The sequence below is a fragment of the Zerene cesonia genome, chromosome 5 (assembly GCF_012273895.1).
Source record: "Zerene cesonia ecotype Mississippi chromosome 5, Zerene_cesonia_1.1, whole genome shotgun sequence".
Lineage (NCBI taxonomy): Eukaryota > Metazoa > Arthropoda > Insecta > Lepidoptera > Pieridae > Zerene > Zerene cesonia.
In genome coordinates this window covers 4,572,992-4,595,918 of record NC_052106.1, presented here as the reverse complement: position 1 = coordinate 4,595,918, position 22,927 = coordinate 4,572,992, and the positions used below count along the sequence as shown (strand labels likewise).

The 22,927-nt window shown below is 31.6% G+C and overlaps 1 protein-coding gene across 1 annotated transcript in view; it reads left to right on the top strand.

Annotated features, from left to right (window-relative positions):
* Positions 1–22,927, top strand: part of LOC119840302 — a 93,604-nt gene that overhangs the window by 8,293 nt on the left and 62,384 nt on the right. Inside the window, exons 2-3 of the mRNA XM_038366854.1 lie at positions 18,545–18,860; positions 19,845–21,121. Of these exons, the coding sequence (XP_038222782.1) occupies positions 18,545–18,860; positions 19,845–21,121 (1,593 nt within the window). The remainder of the gene's footprint in view (positions 1–18,544; positions 18,861–19,844; positions 21,122–22,927) is intronic.

Genomic DNA, 22,927 nt, shown 5'->3' with positions numbered 1-22,927 from the left:
AAAAAAAAAACATTGAAATATTTGTTTTTCTGTATTAATTTTTTTTTTCTAGATTCCTTTGGCTTACAATAGAGCCATTTTGCTGAGACTGTCATATATTCACCAATACAGACCTACATAATAGAATATGTATGTATTTATATCATAAATTACAAAAAACAAAAACGTCAAAGGAGGTACGTTTTCAGACAACAATTAGATGGTTTGCGTGATGTCGTATTACGTGTGAAATAAATGTTACACCTAGTTTCATACTTAATTATCGACTTCCGTTAGTATATCTGTGTCTAGATAAAATGGATATTTAATAGGTAAGCTTAGTTTGGTAATAACCTGTAACCTATCTAGAACTATCCCTTCGCCAATGATTATTACGTTCGATGGAAAAGGTTATGAGTGTGAAGTTAGGTGTATTGGTTCCTACTTTCGATTGTATAATATAAGAGAATATGGTTTAAAGTTGTTCAGTTTGAGTAATATTTTTATTATTACTTGGTATTACTATAATATTATGTTATCTGTATTATAAGAACAAATTTCGTGAAATTTTAGGCTAGAGTAGTAATATTTTCTACAGTTATTAACTCTGAAACCAAACTCTGTGCTGTCCAAAGGGCGAGGAGAGCAGTCATGACACCCATCCCAAACCATCCCAAACCGTATTTGCCAAATTGAAAAATGGTCGAAAACTTTTTTCAATTTTATTGATTTGGTTTCTGCTCATAGTCGCGATGTATTTTGCATATATATTCATGCAGAAGAAAACATACAATTAATTGATATACACGTATGTGTACAAAAGTATGTGTGTGTGTGCGTGTAAAAATATATTTATACTTTTTAAAACTATAGCCTTGATTGCCGCGCTGGGCTCTATGTAATAAACCATAAATGGTTTTAAACGTCTAGTTTAAATGTATCTCAAATATTGGTAATCCGTTATTTAGTTAAACTGAATAAATATGAAGCACGAAAAACGTATTTATAGCTAGTTTAAGTCATAACGGTGTACCTCCTTTCCTTAAGTAGGCAACATTTTGAATGCATTTCGCGACTCTCTGAAATATTAACTGTTCATGGTATATTGATCGCTTGTATGACACTTTCTTTATATTTTACTGTGAAATTAGAAAGATGGTGCTTTTACTCTTTCTACTTTCATGTTTATAATCCAAATTTCACCAGGTGGTATTCATTATAATGGTTGTATTCAAACGTCGTTTAAGCATTTGTTAAATAGAAAAATAACACATAAATAATTTTAGACAGGTCAAAACTATAAATAAACAGCTATATTTCAGCAACGTCCGGAATTACTGATCCGAATGACTAAATATCCTAGGGGTGATCCATTATATGCTATTTTCTTTACCCTTCAATAGCAAACAAGGATATTCTGTTTCATAACAAATTAAATTAATTTAAAATTGCAAAATGGAACTCTCAGTGCAACCTAATAAAGAGCAATGTGTAGATTTTTAAAGGTTATCTGCACATATAATAATAGAATGGCACTTTCGAAGGCAAGCTCCGATTCTTAACTACATCCGTATTCGTATCGGACTTATGTTAATTTCAACCTTTAACATAATTTTATTAGATAAGCAACCATTTTTTTTATTAAATATTTTTAATTTATTTTTGTGCACTACATTGTGCTTACACAGTATATAAAACCACATGCAATATTGTCTATGGATGACAATATTTAATTCATAAATTAAAAACTGTTTAGTTAGAGTTTAATTCTTGTTTACACAGATAATAACAGAAAAGTTTTCCAAATTACTCAAATAACATATTTTATTATAATCTCAATCTAATATTCGTATTATATTTTTAATCGATGCTTAAATGACCATATCAATTAATTTGTTTTGTTACACTCGTATTGTCTTGATTGCCTTTGTGATTGAGAACATCTAATATAAAAGGTAGGTATTTTATCATAGAATAGAGTTGACTTCATAAGCTATAATGGTATGTAACCTTGTATTATCACAGGGTTATAGTATTATTTTCATTACTTGTCGATTACAATAAGCGATTATTATCTCGCTACGGTCGCATGATCTTGTACCAGGTTGAGGTATCATCTATTTTATTTTATGACTTTGAAGAAAATATTTATATATTATAGGATAACATACACTTAATGAACTAAAAGGTCCAAGATTATTTAATGTTATATGTAGGCAGTTAAAGCTAAAAAGAAAAAATAAAAAATTGTGAAAATAGCAAGTAGAATTTTAAGAATTTAAACGTATGATATCTTTTCATATAAACAACAATAAGACCGTGTCTTTGACCTGAAGCTGGCAAAAAAATCGCCCAAAAGTTTCAAACGAAGATAGACAAAAAATCCGCTTGTTAAATATTCTTGTTATTATGTAGTACCCATAAGAAACATATATTATAGAAATATTTTAGCTTAGGATTTATAAAAACTAATTGTATCAATAAAACAGTGCTATTTTTCACTGATCATTTAAGTAAATAATTGCAGCGTGCATATATTATATAACATTTCATTTATAATACATTTTAAAAATTTAGGGGTTATTGGGGTGTTATTATATTATCATTGGGGTGTTACCATATTTACCGCACCGTATGTGTCAAAAGCCTTTTTTTAAGATACTCAGAATATCAATATCGAAGATAACGTTATATTATATCTATCTTATGCATAGAGTTTATGTTCAAGTAATCACGTCTAATTTCCACAGACGTGAGTGACGATAGACAGTAATGATAGTTATATCTATGCATTAGGGTTCTTGCATAGCCTCGGCAGGTACTTTTTTTTTTAAACACGTAAATATCTTAGTACTTTTATTTTCTTACAAGTGTCAAGATATGATTACACAGTTACTATATAGATATACTATATAGAGTGTCTAAAAATGAGAGCCTTTCATGTTTATTATTCACATGAATACATACTTTAGATTCAGAGAAAATTTTAAGAAAAGCATTATTTTTCGTTCTAGCCATCAGATATAGCGCATATCATTATTCACTAAAGATTTTTTTTACAGTTTACCTATATTTTTAAATACAATATATACATATCTCAAAATACACAGAAGAAAGTGTATTGCATAGGGTTCCCACAGAAATCGGTAGTAGCACTTGCTTACGTGAATTGCTGCATTGTTTCGTTTTTTATTTTGTTTTGCGACGTTAAGCCACAATGACAGTACAATAGCCCGATAGATTAACGAGTAGCAATAATTGCATTGAAGAGATATGAACCTTATTAGTATCGTGTGATGGTCATTATTGCGACGGTAATTTCAAAGTAAATGGGTACTGAAATTGCTAGGGTGTTTGTTACATTTTCAACTGAAAAATGGTGATTACAAATTGCTGTCGTAATTATTGCAGAGTTGCAAATCAGCATTCGTGTCCGAAACACAAAATCTGAATTTAATCATGTCAATTTCTATAAAGTTTTTACTTCAAAAAAAATCTAGTTATCTAAACTGTATAGGCGGCGAAAAGCAGTACCTATCTAGTCCACAACTATGTATTGATTCAAACTAACAAATTCAATACTGCAAATAATTATTTCACTTGTTTTATGGTGAAGTTTATATTCATTACGTCAATTTGTTTAGTTTTGTTATATTTGTTATGAAGATCGAAGTGAAAATTTTCTAGTTCCAACGCCAACGCAATAGCATTCAGACCAAGGAGACAGTTAAACGTTAAATTCATAGTTGTAACAATGATCGCCAGCAGGTTTAACAAAACTGTGGTGTTCTATAAAATTTACGGTGTATAAGAACCGATGCCAAACTATAAAACTTTAATAAGACGCGATTATGGAGGAAGCTAAAAGACCAAGGTGGCCGCCATTGTTTACTAGTCTTTTGTTTAAAAATCAGTTCATTTATATAAACAAAAGACTAATCGCCAAATGAGTAAAAAAGAGAAATAGTTTTGTGAAAACGTTTAACAATTTTTGTAGTTGACTTTTTTCTGAGTGAAATTTTTTTCTATGTATTACGTCACGTCTTAACCAAAATTATACACTATACATTGTATAGAAGACTGACCCAGAAAATGAAAACGTATGTAAACACGACTGCTTATTAGACTCACCAAGTGTTACTCATGTGTGTAAGGGTGTACGAGTAGGTCACTTAATTGGAGTGTTTCAGAAAATAAAACTTGTTTTTATTTTCGTTTTTAAGGTGTGTTTCGAAATTATTGTTCAGAAAGATTTAATGAAAATTTGTTTATCGATTGGATTTGGGATAATTGCCTTGGTTTGCTACTTATACCTGAATGCAATGTTTTGTTTTCATCTATTTTGTCTTTTTGAAAATTAACATGTTTAGGTTGGATACGACTTAGGCTCTAAGTATTACATATAATTTTTATTACTGAATACTGTCCACATAAACATAACTATTACACATTGTAACCTACAAGCTCATGTTATAGTCTAGTGGAGGATCTGCAAATAAAAAATATCTTTGATGGACATAATACTAAATATAGTGTTAAGGAATACCTTAGCTATGTTAGAGATCAAATATTAGTGTTCACATATTGTATTATTTAAGGTACAATATCATACAGTCACCAGATTTGTACACGTGTATCGAACTTGGCAAATAAAGTGGAATTGCATTGTGCTCGTGATCGTGCGAGAAAGTTATAAGTGAGTATAGTATACAAGTTCCCTATTTGGCATTTAAAATTAGATACAATTATGTATGGATTATTGCTTTTCAATATTTCTGTATACGGTATATTATACTGTATTTTCATTGTTTATGTGGAAATGCTTCAAAATTTTAAACATGTCTGGTACATTCATTTAGAGCAATAGTACAAAATCATACGTATTTATTTAATATATAATTTAACACAATATAATAATGTAGCTACTTAGGTACCTATATAAGTTTTTTAAACGATTCATAAAAGTCTTTAATTTAAAGCTAGAAAAATACAAATTAGCTATTTCAAAAGTAAACTATTGGGTTCTTAGAACAGATAATATAACACCATGTTCTTAGTATTACCTGTGTAACTTTCATAACTGATAAGTCATAACCAAAATGATAAACTAGCGAATTGCTGATAAAATCCGCTCCATAGAAAGGAAACACATTGGTTGCGCTCTAAATTCCATAATTGGTGTCAATACCGACTTTGGCGATTATACACAAGTGCGACCAGCTCATTGCTAATACAAATATCGTCTTGTACTGATCGCGTGATAGAATTTCATACATAACTGCATCACGTATTTCCTTGACATTAACTAATTGTATAGCGTGGTATAAAACAAGCAAAGACCTAATAAAAAAAATCTTTATTTCATATTTGCGACAAGGAAGAAAAGGTACTGTAATATTTCCTCAATAATTAAGATTGTGGTCTTACGGTATGATGTTTTAAAAGAATATGTACAAATATCGCTAAACTTCATGAATAGTTGACATATGCTATTTCTAAACGGTTACAAATTCAAGAACCAAATTAAGACCACAAATCCTTAATAAAATTATGGTTAACGACGACATTTTAATATTTCATCTCAGCATAAAGTTTTCGCGGACCAAACATATTTTCAATGATACAGCTATATTCGCTTCACACCTACGTATCTCCTTTCATGTTGGTCACCTAAATGCAAATGTAGATTAGCCTTTTGTGTAGAATCGGTGGTCGTGAAGTAGAACAGTGACTGACTAGTAGGCGTAATGTCCTTAAAGAGAGTTGCAAAACAAGTTGAAAGAGATAAAAGTAAAAATGGCTAACGGTCGCTCTTAGGACTTAATGAGTTCTGGACTTAATATGGAAATAGACTTTGTCATTTCCTCTAAAACACAAAATTTATATATTCGGTCGTTAGTTTTTCGTTTTACTTGGACAATATACTGTAACGATGATGTTGTTTAACAATACTAATGTAATTTTAAAATGTTGTGTAAAAATTAAATTAGAAACGAGAGCTTGGTAACGAAATAAGTGTTTCAGGGTTCACGAGTTGTTTGGACATTAGATATTAATAATACGACAGCAATAAAACTGCAGCTAGGCATCCCTAGAATGCTAATCGCGCCGTATCTTCCTATATGGAAACTTTGTGTTGTTTGATGTATCGTCACTGAGATCATTGTCCGTGTATGTCAAATGAATATAAATCAATTACTATAATCCACATTGATCGCAGTAATTGCCGTTTCAGCCCACGTACTATCCCGTTGTTTTATATGAAGGCGCATTTGAGCTTTGTTTAAAAACATTGTGACTACAAATGGCAATGGCAAGTCAAAAATAGTTAAACCAGCTAGGGTTTCAACAATTTCCATTTCAAGAATTTCTTAATTAGGTCATTCTATTATACTAAGTTAATTAAGTAAACACACACCAGGTTTTGACAGAACAAATACAAATAGATGTTAAAATGTAAAAAAATGTAATCGATCATGTTATATACTATAAAAAGTGAACTGATTTTACCTGGTAGTACTAAGGGAACTAAGTGTATTAAGGGAAAAAAACAAGAATCGATTTAGACATAAAAACCTGTTATAATTAACCCGTGAGGAACATAGATAATTTAATTTAAAAGGAAAAATACTGTAAACTATTCAGATCAAAGGCCTTGCAAAAATACTATCACAGAAAGAAGCTAGAACGCGTTGCAAGTAAGATTTAAAATAAAAAAACATTCTTGATAATAATTTCTTACATCCGACTGGTGAGCAACTTTCTGTATTTAATATGTATACGTAAAAGCATCGTTTTAGAATAATAAACAGGACGAAATTTAAACGAATTTCAAAAACAAAAACAGCCGATAGTTTATTCGTTTTGCAATTCAAAAGAGATCATTAGTCAGTATTAGCTAACGTTCTGGTATAAAGATTGAAAACATTACCTCTTCTTAAAGCAAAATCGTGATCTTTATGTTTTTGTAAATGCACTTTCTACTATGAATTATGTTTTATATGGAAACGTGAGTTGCATTCGTGCGGAACTGGGTCTCTCACAGTTTTGTTTCTTGGGGTCATCAAGTCTTCGAATTGAAGGTTCAATCCTTAAAAATTGTGAAATGGATAACGAGTATTATGAAACAATTGAATTCGGTGTAGGAAAATAATACCTTTCGAGCGATGATCGAAGCAAAACCACAGAACAAGTATTAACCAAATTGTATATGCTATTGAAACGTATTATATATTATCGAAGCATATATATCCAATATCATGCTTTACATGTAACATTATAAAGGTAACAATTACACAAATGTTCATTACACTTTTTACCGGTTTTTTTTTTATCATAACAGAGGTAGGTACAACAAATCTTGAAATAACCGAATAATAAAAACCATTTCACGACATTAAGCTATAAATTATCGTTTCGTATTATAACTCCACCGAAACTTACATTTTTTGGGAACGAAATAATATTTTAAAAAATTTAAAGCATTTTCAAAAGATTAAGCACATTATTTAAAAAGGATTTATTAAAACAGCAATAGAAGTCAAATGGACATAAAGAAAAGCTAATTAATATGAGTGAGACAGCGATGTCTGGACATTTTTCTAAGAAATTCCAACCTTGATTTTATATTGGAATAACTTCATTAATACAATATGTGGTTTATTGATGCTACATTGAATTTATTGTGTGGGATTATGGTGTAACAGGCCCACAATAATATTTATGTTAAGTTGTACGGCGCCGTAAGTAACTCGATTTATAATTTCAGTTTTAAAATCTATATATATAAAATTCTCGTGTCACAGTTTTCGTTGCCATACTCCTCCGAAACGGCTTGACCGATTCCTCTGAAATTTGGTAAGCATATTGGGTAGGTCTGAGAATCGGCCAACATCTATTTTTTACCCCGATATTCCTACGGGATACGGACTTACGCGGGTGAAACCGCGGGGCGCAGCTAGTAATATATAAAAACGCTTCTAAAATCAGGGGCAAATTGTTTTTAACAAATATTCATAACACGTTGATCAAATTTTCTTATATGAAATCAGTGTTACATTATTTACTACGGTGACCCTTCGATATAAAACAGTATTATGCAATGCGGAAACAGACGTACAGGGCGGTTATTGCTAATTTATGATTGAAGCTCACTCGAGTTCCTACTGATGCCGGTGAGAACGAGTTATGTCCCTGGCATCTCTTCTATATAAATAATAAATATTTATATTTACATTTGCACGAATGTATAATGAGTTCCATGATATCCTCTATAATGACAAATATTATACAATGCAAACATGAATGAAGCGGTTGTTTTGTTTATTAATTACTGAAATACCGAGGTGCGGATTCTTGTATAAATATCATAACTTATTAATATAATATGCTACAAAACGTTATTAATTTAATAATATTACTTTAATGTATCTATGCCATATTTGTAAATAATGTCCCGATATCTGACAATTTCAAATATATAAATTGAAGCCTGGTAAAAATTAGTTTGATAAACCGTTTTTCTATAGTAAGCTTGTTTTAATACTTAGAATTAATAAAGATACTATTCATTTTCATTGTTGAATGATTTTATAATCATTGCAGTGACTCCAATCTAGGTTAGAGGTATCGTGTTAAATGAAGAGACCTTGGTGGCATTAGTAGGTGTTACGAATCTTAGATTTTGTGGTCTGATAACTATTAGACAGTTATATATTAAAAATTAACTATCGAAATTGTATAAACGTATATTTCGTGAGGAATGACTTACTATTTATAAAGCAACTTGTACGGTACAAAATATACTGTATTTGTTACAAATCTCATGTTACAGAGTTCACATATTTATCCATATAACCCACATCGATATCTATGAAATGTATTGTAGGTATGTATGTATGTTCAATATTTCTTACATTTCAACTTGATTTCGTCTGACTCTTCGGCATAATTGAATATTTCGACTAAAAGGTATTTAATATAATTTTAAATACATAGATATAAATGAACTATCTACAAGTTACAGGTGCCCCGTGGTATGAAACATTAATAAAAAAATAAACCTTGTGTCTGAAGTATTTATTTACAACCGAATAAAATATGATGTTATTGTAATAGTCTTGATGTTTCGGTTAAATCAGAGCACGCAATCAGTTTTCTATTACGGTAATAGTTAACTGTTTTATAAGATACCCGTATCAAACAATTTCTTAACCACGCACGTAATTATTGACAAGTTTTGTTAACTAGCTTGTATTCGCTTCATTGGTTTTACTTGGAATATCGCTGATTACAAAAAGAACCAGTTATTTATAACAATTATATGTATACTTTATGAGAGGATTATGTAAAAATCCTTTTACGAAAGTATATAACTAATAAATTTTAAATAGCGAAGACATAATGTTATTAGGCATACAAAATCTACATAAACATACATTTAATATACATCTAGCTATCTATAAAATATGTAAATGCTAGTTGGTTGCATAACACTCGCCAATATTTTGTAGAAAGGCATGTTTTTTATATGATTAAGTATGTACATGAAAAAAGATATATAAGAAGTCCAGTATCGTGTTAGCTAAAGTCTTAAAGTTGTACTTATTCCCGTAAGGGAAAAAGACAGAGCTATATAGGTCGTCTAGCGCCTCCACTTTAAGGTGACACCCGAAGGCGGTAATGTAACTGCTTATAATTTACTTCTGACTTTTGAACATGATATTTAACTGAAGCCAAATTCCTGTTATTTTCTCGAGCTAGTATTTAGAGTAGCATTAATGAAATTTCAGGATAAGTTAATATCTGTTTTTACGTCTGTATCAGTATCGAAGTTATTCTCAATCATCTAAGAATCTGCCAGACTTAGATTAATTAGCTGCAGAATAGAACATAATATGCGTCTGGTCACAATATGTACAAATATTAAATAAAATGTGCACAAACAACTAAAAACAAAAAATGCTTTATTAGTAGCATCAACAAAAACAAACATTGGCCCACTTGCTTATAAGTCGATGCTCTTACACAGAGTATACGTGAGGAAATTATTTATTCCTGAAAAATACAGTTGAGTGTTAATTATAAAACATTAACCAAAGCATTTCTGTATATTAAAAGATAGGCTAAAGGATACCCTAGATTTTATATAATTCTAAATAAATGGTTTAATATTAGCATCTAATATAATAAAGGTAACAGATACGTAAAATTATAGTATTATGTTATCCGTCGTAATATATTTGCTCACATATTTATATACAAAAACTATGAGCTTTATTAATGTCAAATAAAAACCGTTGCTAAAAACCGGTCATACCATATCGATGAGTAATTAACGTTATCACATATAAACGGTGTGGTTTGTAGTTTGTACTAAATGTGCCTGTATAAGATATTAGGCCAATAAAAAATTCAGCCAATGTACGTCGGATATATTTTGCATTGTTTAAGTACATTGTATTACTCAACTTTTTCCATACCATTGAAGGTAAACAGTTTATATGTCTTGCATTTTTATTAGCAATCCTTGCCACCAAAATGTATGACGCAGAACGCGATTCATAAACATTCATATATGGCACAATAGAAATCAATTGAAACGTTTTTACTAGGCGGTTACATAATTACATTGTTGCTACGACTCTCAAACGCTTTTGTCACAACCATTCTCTAACTTCTAGCCACTTTTATATATTTATATAAATGTTTCAATATATTATATACACACAGGTAGAAAAACATAATATATTATTTATTATTTTTCGGCATCTGTGGCATTGATAATTTCTTTTAAATAGCACTAGACGTTATTCCTATAAAATGGTTACAAAATACTCTTTATTTTTTTTACTTTTCGACGTTGTCGCGTACCATTTCGTAAGCACGTGTTTGTTACTTCTTTGTTGTAAAATAAGAAGGTAAAAAATTGTCCTACATTACCTCCTTTGCAGCAATTACGTTGTGTACACTATACTCTATAGTCGCTTGTAATTGACTCATGTAAATTGTAGGCATACAAAACTATTATCTGGCGAGCATAAACTGCAAAACCAGCCCCTAAAAATAAAATTGAACATACTAAATAAATTACTAGGCCAGTGATTATGTTACTCTTTATTCTTTTTAGGTTTCTTTTAACGAAGTCACGCCTCGCATAGGATACGAAAACAAGTTATGTAGGATTGAGCCGCTCGATTCTACGAAACTGAATTACGAGAAGGATTATATTATGAGTATGAGGAAAATGATGTAAAGTTGGATTAAATCTTAGTAGTTTTTCGGGATAATTAAGTAACTGTAGACACACTTTTTAAAATTGAGATAGTGTAAGAATGAATAGATTCATATCTAATCATTGCGTGTGTCAATGTTTTAGCTAGTTAAGTACTTAAACAGTTAGATTTTAATTAGTTTTCTAGTTTGTCCTTTCTTGTAGGAATATTTTGGTTCTTGGAATATAATTCAACTAAAATATTCCTTTGACTGTTATACTTTGTATTTTCATTTGATAATCACGTAAATATTTTGTCCTTACATATATATTTTCTAAATGCGAAAATGTGTTTGTTTGTTCATTTTTTTTTTGTTCGTCTTTCTTCCATGCCCAACGGAGCGACTTTATGTAATTATTTTCGTGTCTGGAGATAGAGAGGAGACGAAAAACAATTATTTACCGCGTTAAAAAATAGCCATTGAATTTCTAAGCTGGCGAAGCCGCAGGCAGCATATACTATATTTGTATCTATGTATTTGTATTTGTCACTCTTCGTCATAAACGAGAATGCATCATCTCATAAATTTAAATTTATGCAAACGGTAAATGCCATTCAATTTGATAGTATTCATTCTATATTTAACGAGTCATTGATCTCTTATCTGCTAGGAATGTCTTCCATGCATGGTATATAGAGTATGGCCAGAGTCGGATTTAACCTAAGCGCTGCCCTGAGGCATTATGAAAGATAACGATTATCTGCTGATTTTTTGCAAAGATGCAAATGTTTTTTTTTTGGGCAATGGCGTTCTATGATATTTAAAGATTGTGCCTTTTTTTCGCTGCTAAAAATTTAAAACCCAAACATTTTATATGAACAGATACATTGTAAAATAATGAATCTTAATTAATCCGTATTATGTTTTAAAAAATAATTTAACCTCTGCCGCCCTAGGCATGAGCCCATTCAATGCCCTTAGTTCAAATCCAGCGCTGAGCAGCCTTATAATATTCAGTAGATACAAATGCCTTCGGTACCAATAACAGGTTTGCCGAGACTTTATCTATGGCAGTCAGGTTGTGGATTGTTGCTAATCGGTCACGTTTATTAAGATTTTGCAGGTTATTTTGCTGATTATTTCGAGCAGCTTTTCGAATTATAATCTAGATATTATTAACTGCCAGGTTTCGACTGACTGGCCGTTCTTTTTTCATTTCTTGAAAGTTATCCTAGTCCAAGCAGGAGAAATTTAGCGAGCTCATCATCAACTCAAAAAATCATTAAAATCCGCTCTGCCTTCTAGATCAACTTTCTTTCTTTTATGATATTATGCGAAAAATACAGACCTTTATTATCAAATACTATGTTCCCGAAAAATAAAAGTCGTTAAATAGATGTCTTATAAGATTTAATATTCAACAATTTAATATGAAGCAAAATTCTAATCTGATGAGAAATGTATTTAAAAATGCAGAAGAAAAAGGTGTACGCTTTTGGTAACTGCGTACGAAAACAACAAAAATGTCTATTTGTTTATCTAATTACCATTCAGTACACATACAGTCTTAATCAGATAAACAATTTAATTTAAATATGTACTGATTACTGACTCATTTGATATTAACGATTTATCTGTTTATATAACGTATAACCATAGTTATTTATTACGTTAGTTGAGTAACCGTGCACAATGATCGTTCCGTATCAATGAATCAGACTCGCGTCTCCCATTTCCGAGTATAATAATGTTATTGAATATTTCTCATGTCAGCGTAATTACTAACGAAATATATATTATATTTCGTTATAATTCAATAATTGAATATTAATCAGCTTAAAATCGTATTACTTCAAACGTATTTAACGGTTTTCTTTGATCTGGTTGAACTCGCGTGATCGGTGGTGCTATTGTCATTCTATTTTTGTGTGTTGGTATTTAAATTGTGATTTTCCTTTTTTTTAATAAGTGTAAATATCTAATATTTTAAATTATTTTGACGAGGTTGAAATCCTCAAAGTCTCCTTAACTTGTCTAGTATATTTTTAAAATGTCATTATATGAATATATAATATTCAAATGGTATCCACGTAAAACAGGTCTCATTTTTATAATCATATATTCTTAAGCCTTTTAGTTAAAACATTGCTACTATTAATACTGCGTCTTGTTTATTTTTAATACTTTTTGTAATGATGCAAGCCCACAACCCGAATGTTTTCCGAATCAGTTAATTTGGGTCAAAACTACTGTAAAAGGGCGCTCTGTAAAGAGAGCGTGTCATATCCGACGTTGAAATTCGTGCAGTATGCCAGCAGTAGACACCGTAGAAAGTAGCTAAAGGTTGACAAAGGTCGGAAACGATTTTCCACTGCCTAATGGTTAACGACCCTTGAAGAGCATTATTGCAATCAAATGGTAGCGTTTGTTTATAAATAAAAGAAAGTCTAGTGACGATCGAAGTGTAACGATAAATATATTATTATATTGGCCGTTTTCCTTTTCGAAATTGGCATGGTGAAATATATCTACATACATTTTGCTTAGTTCTACAATATCAATGATTTATTGTTTTATTTATTTACTAGATATGCCGCAAGGTTTCACCAGTAAATTTCACTGGTATCACAGAAACAGGTTTTTTTCTTAGCTTATATCTTTTTCTGATATATATATAAGCCAGTATTTTGTATTTTTTTGTATGTCATAGTCGTCGATTGAGCCGGTGGGTCGCCTGATGGTAAGCGCTACCACCGCCCATAAACACTTGGAGGGGCGTAAGGTCGATTGCAGACCTTACGCCTCTACGAATGGATTGCCGACTTCAAGCTGGAAAGTGATTAAGAAAGGATTGATGAGAGGAATAAGGGAAAGGACTGGGAAGGGTAAGGAAAAGGATATGGGCCAGATTATAGATAAAGAACACTAGACAATATCTTATGACTAAATGTTCCGTTAACCACCCCACACAACCACTCACTTATACGTCATTTAATACAGAGCATTGCATTTACCTACTTCACAAATTAGGTTATCCTAATTTTTGCTAAAGTAAATGCATGTCTATTTTATCCCCTTCCAATGGTTTGTTATTATTACTGTTAATTAAGTTACTATAAAATTATTCATTGCTACTTTACCAAATCTCAAAATAACATATTATGCGCTATTATTTGACGCACCTGTGTTTTGCGGAAATCGATTATATTATGCACGGCAAATATTTTTTACGTAACATAATTTAATACGTTTATCAATTCTATTGATTAAATTTTTCTAGATTTAAGCATATTTTTTATGTATGTAGCTAATAGTAGAAACTATCGAATATATAATATTCGATAGTTTCCACTATATATACTCATAAATTAATAAATTCATACATAAATTGATTATAGATATATTTAATTATAATTTTCTGTAGCGAGTTTCTTTTAAGACTTTAACTTGACTCAACGTTATAAATAAGTTGTACCTATATTTATTGAAATGTGAATGATGAATAAACCACAATTGCACGTTGTTAATATGTAGTTTAAACCAAAAAGCATTATTCTTTGACGATGTTATTATAAAATAATTTATACAAAAAACTAATTACGTCTTAATACCTAGATAAAATTAATCGGTAGTTTTTATAGCCCATGTTGAGTCATGGCTGATTAAAAGAAGTAAGACAGGTAGAGCGATGAATTTATGTACACATAGCTTTATTTTTCATTCTATGACTTCAATCTGATTGAAATCAGTGTATTTCGATCCGGAAGAAAATATGTTTTCGTTAATCACCGATATCATTAAGATTTTTTCACGACTTCTTGTGATAAAGCCATTAAAACTGTTGATTTATGCTATTTGCGTTCCATTTACACGTTTCCTCCTGAAATTTTATTCATGGATATGGGTCAGTATTTCAATTACAAAATTTGCGATTACCTCATGGAGCAAAAAAAATGAAACACTTTATATTATTAGTGTAGAAAACAGGCTTAGCCTTTTATTGTCTTTACTATTGGATTGAAGAACATTGACATCATGAAAATATTTTTAGATGAATAAAAAAACATTGCTATGGCTAAATATTCCACAAAACATTCTGCACATTTAAGACGTACATATTATGTAACTTTAAGCTCATAAAATTTGAATTTTGCTCTGATACTGCTAAAGTAAAAAGTAAAAACCTATTTTTAGTCCATTCATAAATACATTGTATGCATAATGGACGCTGCAATGTCAAGTGTCAAAAACATGTGCATAAAGAATATCATCACAAGTTATGTCTATGCTACGACAAATATTAATTTGTAACGTATCTGTTGTGCATGCAAAGTAGACTGCAGCTTTCGATTATTAATAAATATAATATTCTCTTTCACTTGTGCGTTGAAACATACAGTCAACTGAACGAATGTGGACAGGTTGCCGACTGACATACTTTCCGTGTTCGCTTTGTATATAATTATATATTATCAGTACCAAAACATATGTGTACGCGTTCGAATTTCAATATTTTAATCAGACGCATGTTTTTACTCCCGGTCGATGGTTTTTACTTTCGAATTGTTATGCATATTTGTTTTAATTAAATTAACCCTTTCAATAAGTAAAATTATTAAATGATTTTCCTTGATAATTTATGGTTAGATAAAAAATATGTTATTAATATTGCTACTTACCACTACTCATTAGAAAAGTGAAGATTTGTCTTTACTTTTTGGTTTCACGGCTAACCTAACTAAGCTAAAAATGCAAAATATCGGGGATCCCATGTATTAATGTAGTCACAGTAATGATAAAACATGGATAAAATCTTTAAATACTTATTTATCGTAATACCTGTTATCGATTGCCTTTGGTTATTTATTAAAACTAAAATTACTCGCTACTAGTACATCCACACTCTAACCAAGTACCACGTATTAAATAATAAAGTAATTTTAACTGTAGCAGCATGTAATGTTATTCCGTCTGATCTGATGATTGGAAACAATTTTGAACCAAAAATAGTAATTTATTTTCACATATTGATCACTCTCATTAAAATATTGTGAATCATATCTCATTACTTAGGCAGTCGTTCTCATTTCATATTTTAATTTGCAAATATTATGAAATGTATTAGGTTACGAAAGAAGCAGTTTACTCAAGGAATTGGATCAGTTTCTGAATTAATTCGCGGTTTCCGTTCTATAAGAGGAAAATTGTTTGCTGATTCAAGTTAAAAGTAATAGAAAAATCCTTTTTTGAAAATACGTATGGTTTTATTTCATAATTAATAAATAGTTAGCGATTAATTTACATTACATGATGTAACATAATATATCTATAGATACATAATTCTTTAAAATATCTTTTAGCATAAATTTCAAAATACTTATACAAAAATAATGTCATGAAATTTTCGTAACATTTTTTGATTTATTTTTTTTTTTTTTAATTTTAAGCGACAGCATAATTTTAATATTTTTAAAATTTGTATGAATAAATGACGGTAAAGTTATTTTTTATACAGCGCCATCTAGGTATGTACTAATAAAACTCGAGAACCTTTTACGTTTATCTCTCTCTCTCTCTCTCTGTGATGTTGGAGTGTAACTATAGATGGCGCTTAAATAAGCATTTCATGCGCCTAATCTTATGAAGATGGCACTAAGTGGAAAACAGCTAAATACTTTTAATCTTCACCTTATTTTTTTATTCACCTATCTAACTGCACAGTTACACCACAGATAACATATAATAGTAGCTATTACACATATAGCATAATAGTATATTATACTATACCTTATTTGAATGATTGATTTTGTACCTAGTCTTGGAGACAATTGCGTCTGTGGATATTTTTAATTAATTTAAATTTTATTATTAACTAATTCAGTTTCAGTTTGTAATTGTTCTTAACTGATATAATATAACGTAATCGTTTGTTTATATTTGATGCTTTAAATAATTTCAATAGAATACAAACCTACCCATAAATAGAATCAGATAACAGGGGATAATATTTATGTAGGTAGCTTCATCACAAATTCAGCTACCGAGTTCCAGGTAATCAATTTTTATTCCAATAAATTGCTTGACCGTTGTATGATTAACACGACCGTATAATAAAATGGTCAATACCCATATTCATCAAGTAAAAAAGGCGGAGAATAATTAAATTTGACGACGTTTAATCTGAACGTAAAATAAAACAACACGCGTCTCGTCTTCGCGTCGTAATATCGAAACTCGTAGTAGGGTTTGTGCCTCGGAGATGCTTTTTTTCATTTTTTACTCGTTGAAGATAAATTATATCAACGCATTATCCTGTAGGTTTCGGTTTGGGTGCGGCGTCCGCGGGGAATCGTGCATAACTTGAACGCTACGTCATAGCGGGTAAAAAACTTCGAACTCAGGCAGTCAAGGCCTTTGGAACTCCAGCATTTATATGTTGTATACTATAAACATCTACACCAGCATGTATTTGTATGTAGGTAGTTTAAATCGATGCGTGGTATCTTTTCGTAATGTACACGCATTCTCCGATGGCCAATTTTCATTCCTGAATAAATAAATGTTTTCCACTTTAGGCTAATGTGCGCTTTGAGGTATTCGAGTTGCGAGATTTCCTCGTTCAATTAATTTTCTTAACACGGGATTATTTTTTTATACCTTAAGAATAAGTTTTTTGGATATCTTATTAACGGGTTTAAAATTTTTTAGTTGTTTTTAGATTTTAACTTGTTCTTTTAACTGTGTGCTATTTTACTGCACATTCATATCAAAATGAGAGATGATGTTGATCCATTTTTATACTTAGTTTTGAGAGTAAAAATATAATAAATAGCTCTTTCAAATCATTAATTCGTTCCTTGTTAATGACATTATAAATATAAACAAACATTGCGTTTGCGAGGTAGTTAAACAATTTTAACGGTTTCGTTTCGAAGAAAAAGTGCCAGATATCCGAGATGGTCGAGCTGTTGTTTTTTGTGTCGACTTAAGATGCCTGAGCTGATTAGTTTTGAGAAGTCTTCTGATATGATACTTGTGCACTTAAAAAAGAATTTTAATCCAAACCCCAATTCAAAATTGGAATTACGTAATGTATTTTTGAGGTATTAATTAAATAGCTCATACGTATTATACGTAAAAAATTAAACGCAAAATGTTGTGTCGGTAATAAGTATGCAATTATAGTTCTTTAAAGTTTTAATTAGTAATTTAAATATAGACTATAATTCTAAAACTTCGACATCGGGAAATTGTAGAGAATGCAAAGATTTTTTGTTAAACCAATATACCAATAAATTCAATAAGTTATATTTATAAGCAATATACGCCAATTTGTCATTATTTGTTCTAGGTGTCAGTATGGGGCAATAGCACAGTTGCAGAAGTAATCAACGATCCCTTGCAAGAGGCTGGAATTGTCATAGCTGGGCTTCCATCTGGACCTTTGTCAGTGCCGTTATCCCTACCTATTGCTGGGCCTCTTCCTCCACCAGAAGAAGCAGTGGCACCTCCAACCGCACTTTTGTTTCTCGGAGGCTCAAAGGCCCCCGTGGAACCAAGGGCACCTGCAATTTTCTTGGAAGGGGAAGTAATCGTCATAGAATTTGAGCCACCACCGTGGGATGGAAATGACCTAGAAGTCTTTCTTGCTTGGGAGAAAATATATGGTAAGTGAAAAATATAGTGGGGAAAATAATCCCGTCAAATTGATTTACGATCGAATTATGTCACTTATTAGTGAACGTAACAAACCAAAACCATAAGTTTTGGAACAGTAGGTACCTACAATTACTCCAGTGCATGCTACAAGAAATAATTACGATTACATGTGCATGTAAACAAATTTAATAATATTTCCAAATAGGTTTTTTATTTAAAAAATTTAAATGAACGTAACACATAATTAATGGCAATCCATACTAAAATATAAATATTAAATACAGAAATCTAGTGCCTGTACCAATTCTGAACAGGTTAATTCATAACAAACGTGTCTTTAGACTTTCACACCTACGATATGACCATAAAGTTTTCTAAAGACAACTGAATGAGCACTACTCGTACATTGACTTATAGTTGCTAGCGAGTCATATCTTACGAAAAGTATTTCCTTAACTTTCCTTGCTTGTGCCTTGGAGCGCTCGTCAATACGAGTCGGTTGTGTATTAAGTATTCCGTCAGCAAACTATGTTTGTAGAAAGCGGTTTGGCAATATTGAAACGTGTACGCACGCCGTTGCTATTGTCCGGTAATCTTTCGCAGAAGCGACTCGTATGCAAAGCTAATGCAGCCGCCGTGATCGCCATACCGATAGAAGTCGTCCTGATTTTGGTCCTTATTATCGCGGAATAAGGCTTTTAAAATCACACGCCATTTTAGGTTAATACCTTATGTGTTAACGTATAAAAAGACTCCTTGTAATAAATACATGCGATCAAGTTTCGCCTCTCCAGTTGCTATACCATAAAAAGGAATATCACAGATACTTAATATATCACATACAGAGCGTAGATACCTCATTATGCTTAATCTGCTTTATTTACAAGTTAAAGCAACGTACGTATTTAAGAGACCACCTAGATACTTAGATATCATATAGACAATGAAAGTAATTTGTAATGTATAGGTTTATATATTTTTTTTTGTTTCAGCGTCTATGCTGTTCTCAGCAGTAGAACTTTATGGCAAGCCATTGCTGCGCGCTGCAGTTATTACCAAAGAAGAATATCACTTGCTGTTCTACTATTTAGAGTCAGTGTCAGAAGCAAGCGAAGCATTAACACAACGTATGCGAAAATACATTGATTCTGGTTTACTAAAAAGCAATCCCACTAAAGATAAAGAGGACGATACACTTGCCGCTCTTAATACGCAGTTGGACTCTATTAATATTGAAAATGAGTCGAAAAGTCTTTTGACGGAATTGATTCAAGAGGGAATTTTATCCCAACGTGACGTAGATTGTGCATCTGACATGGCTAATTCTATGTATAGTGAACAACCTGCAAATAATAAAATTCTAGATGATGATAATAGATCCAGTTCATCATCACTGGGTGTTGCTCCGCGCCAAGTTGTAGTTGACGTTGTTGTAGATAACGGTGAGTCAATTGTCGAAGATTCATTAGCAGAAGAATCAGAAAAGGTTAACACTGTGACTTTAAAAAATGGTGGCCAATGTTGTGCCGACCATAGAATATCAGCTGATATTACAGAAAATGTTTGGTCTAATGTTCGCTGGGACTTCCTTAACCCAGCCGATTTTGGGTATGATCAAGTACCAAATGTAAAAAGAAGTCGGTCAGAGTCTGCTTTAACACCTGTTGTAACAAGACGTAATGAAGATATTTACGAGACATTAAGAGACGACGAAGAGAACTCCTGTGGTAGCATGACACCTTATGAATCTATAGAAGATTTATATGACTGCATAAAAAACGCTGCCTATAATAATGTTATCGTCGCTCAATCATCACCTTCGACCGAGAGTCAATCTGAGCCGCAATATCCGGACTTCGATGAAAAGTCGATCACAACACGCCAGAGTTCCGCTAGTAGTGAAAAAAGCGGAACCTCGTCCGCTTTTCCATTCTCGAAGTGTGGTTCGAGTGATTCAACCGGTGCGTACACGTCGTGCGAGTCTTCTAGTGGGATCAATACTTTCGCTCCGAAAAGCATTCCAGAGTTAATTAAATGTAGAGAACTACCTCCTCCGCCTACGGCAGTCGAAATGAATGAGAGTACTATTCTATTGAAGCAGCTGTTTATGGGTGAATTGATGGATGCATACGGTGAATACCTTTCTGCGTATCCATACGCTCGATCGCTGTTGCGGCGGAAGATGCGTCGAGACGAACATTTCTCTGCGCTGGCTGACATCAGACGCGGCGCCGCCAAGTACACCATCGCCGATTACTTGGAATTACCGGTAAGTTGCTTTATTATAATATTATTTGGAACATGCTGCAATCGACGATCACGATACATCGTATTCATTGCACAAAGAGATATATTCAGCTTTTATGTTCATGTCAAATGGGGCAATTTCATTAATTCACCATGGAATCGAGAACAATAAGGAGACTATCGGTGGTATTCCGTTCTGGAGTCGATTTGATGGCGGCCGTGTGACAATGATACGAGCCTGCGCACGCGTCGCCATTCAATGCTAATGGGCCGGAAGAGTGCACGTGTAACTCTCTCCCTGATTACAGGCATTGTTTCACGCCACTTCAGGGCTTCACTTCTTAACCATGTAAAATGCTGTGAATGAAACTGGTATTTTAAATAGCATATCTTAATAAAAAGCAAAAACAATGACAGCTTTCGAAATTGCATGTAATTCTTTTAAGATGTGCGTAGGCATCATTTTTATTTGGAATGTGTTAAGAATCATAGAAATAAACATTGTTCTGAGTTAAGGTCACTGACCATAAATATGGTATTCTGTCAGTTATGACAATTATGTATTAATTTAAAAGCTACAATAAAATTTATTATCAAAATTTAAATAAACACGTTATGATAAATATTTTGTAGAAAAGACGTTAAATATCACGGTCAAAGAGGCTGATCGCTATTTTTCAAATCGTAGAATTATAAAAATAGGTTTTCATGGAACGTAAAAACACAAAAAAAAGTTTCATTTCATAAAATGCAGTATAAAATTATGCAAAGCAGCAATAACGTGTTCATGACTCAGGTTAAACTCGAGTTGCAATCCATGAGACATTATTTGCTATATTCTGTTATAGTAAATTTACTGTGTGTATGATTTTTCTCAATAGGTGTTTTAGATATTTTATGAGAACCGGTCCAGCCGTTTCGGATAAGTATGAACGAAAACGAGAATTTTATATATAAATTTTGATAAATCTAATTTTGATTCTAATATATTACGTAATGTTTAAAAGATTTGTTGTACAATGTGTTGGTACCACACCCCAGGGGTGCTGCCCGCCTACGTACCCACTATCTAGTCTATACGCCACCCACATTTATATTCACCCATCAGATCGTACTAGACTTAAAATGCCAAATCAATACTTAATGATTGCGAAGGTTACATTGATCCATTGTTATAAAATCGCAATTATTATTAACCCTCTTTTTGTTATGACTATTGATTATAGAGGCGTGCCGTGTGATTCTTGCTTTGATCTTTTTTATCGCAAGTTACAATAATGTGTTTCAAGTATGGGCTACAATTAATAGTGATTAAAAAAGCAAAACGATTTTCTTTGCTAAACATAGGTATAAAAGTATAAGGCTGCTTTATGAGTGAATCAAATTTGATTTTATTTTTTAAAAATATTGGCTCCTTTAAAAAGCTGTTAAAAAGTTCCCGCGTTAGGATAGATAATTTAGACATAAATTAGGCATTAAATCAACAATATACTTTTATTATCAAACCATTGCTCGTTCGTATTTAAAACTCTTCTTAAAAAAAAAGAAAAATCATCACCATTTCCTTAGTTTACCGATATTAAACGAACATATAATATGACAAAATAAAAAAAGGAAACTAAAACTTCTGGTAATCATTTAAGCACTTTTTATACCTAAGTAATTGAAAATCGATTCATACTTTTATCAATATATTGCACATGCTACAGTTCTATTAGGGCATGCCATATATGAAACTAAACATGCAGGCACGGTGACCATATTGGCTTATCTGAGTAAAGTCCTAATTTGCTTGTTTGCATACAAATAGACACGACTTACTGATAAC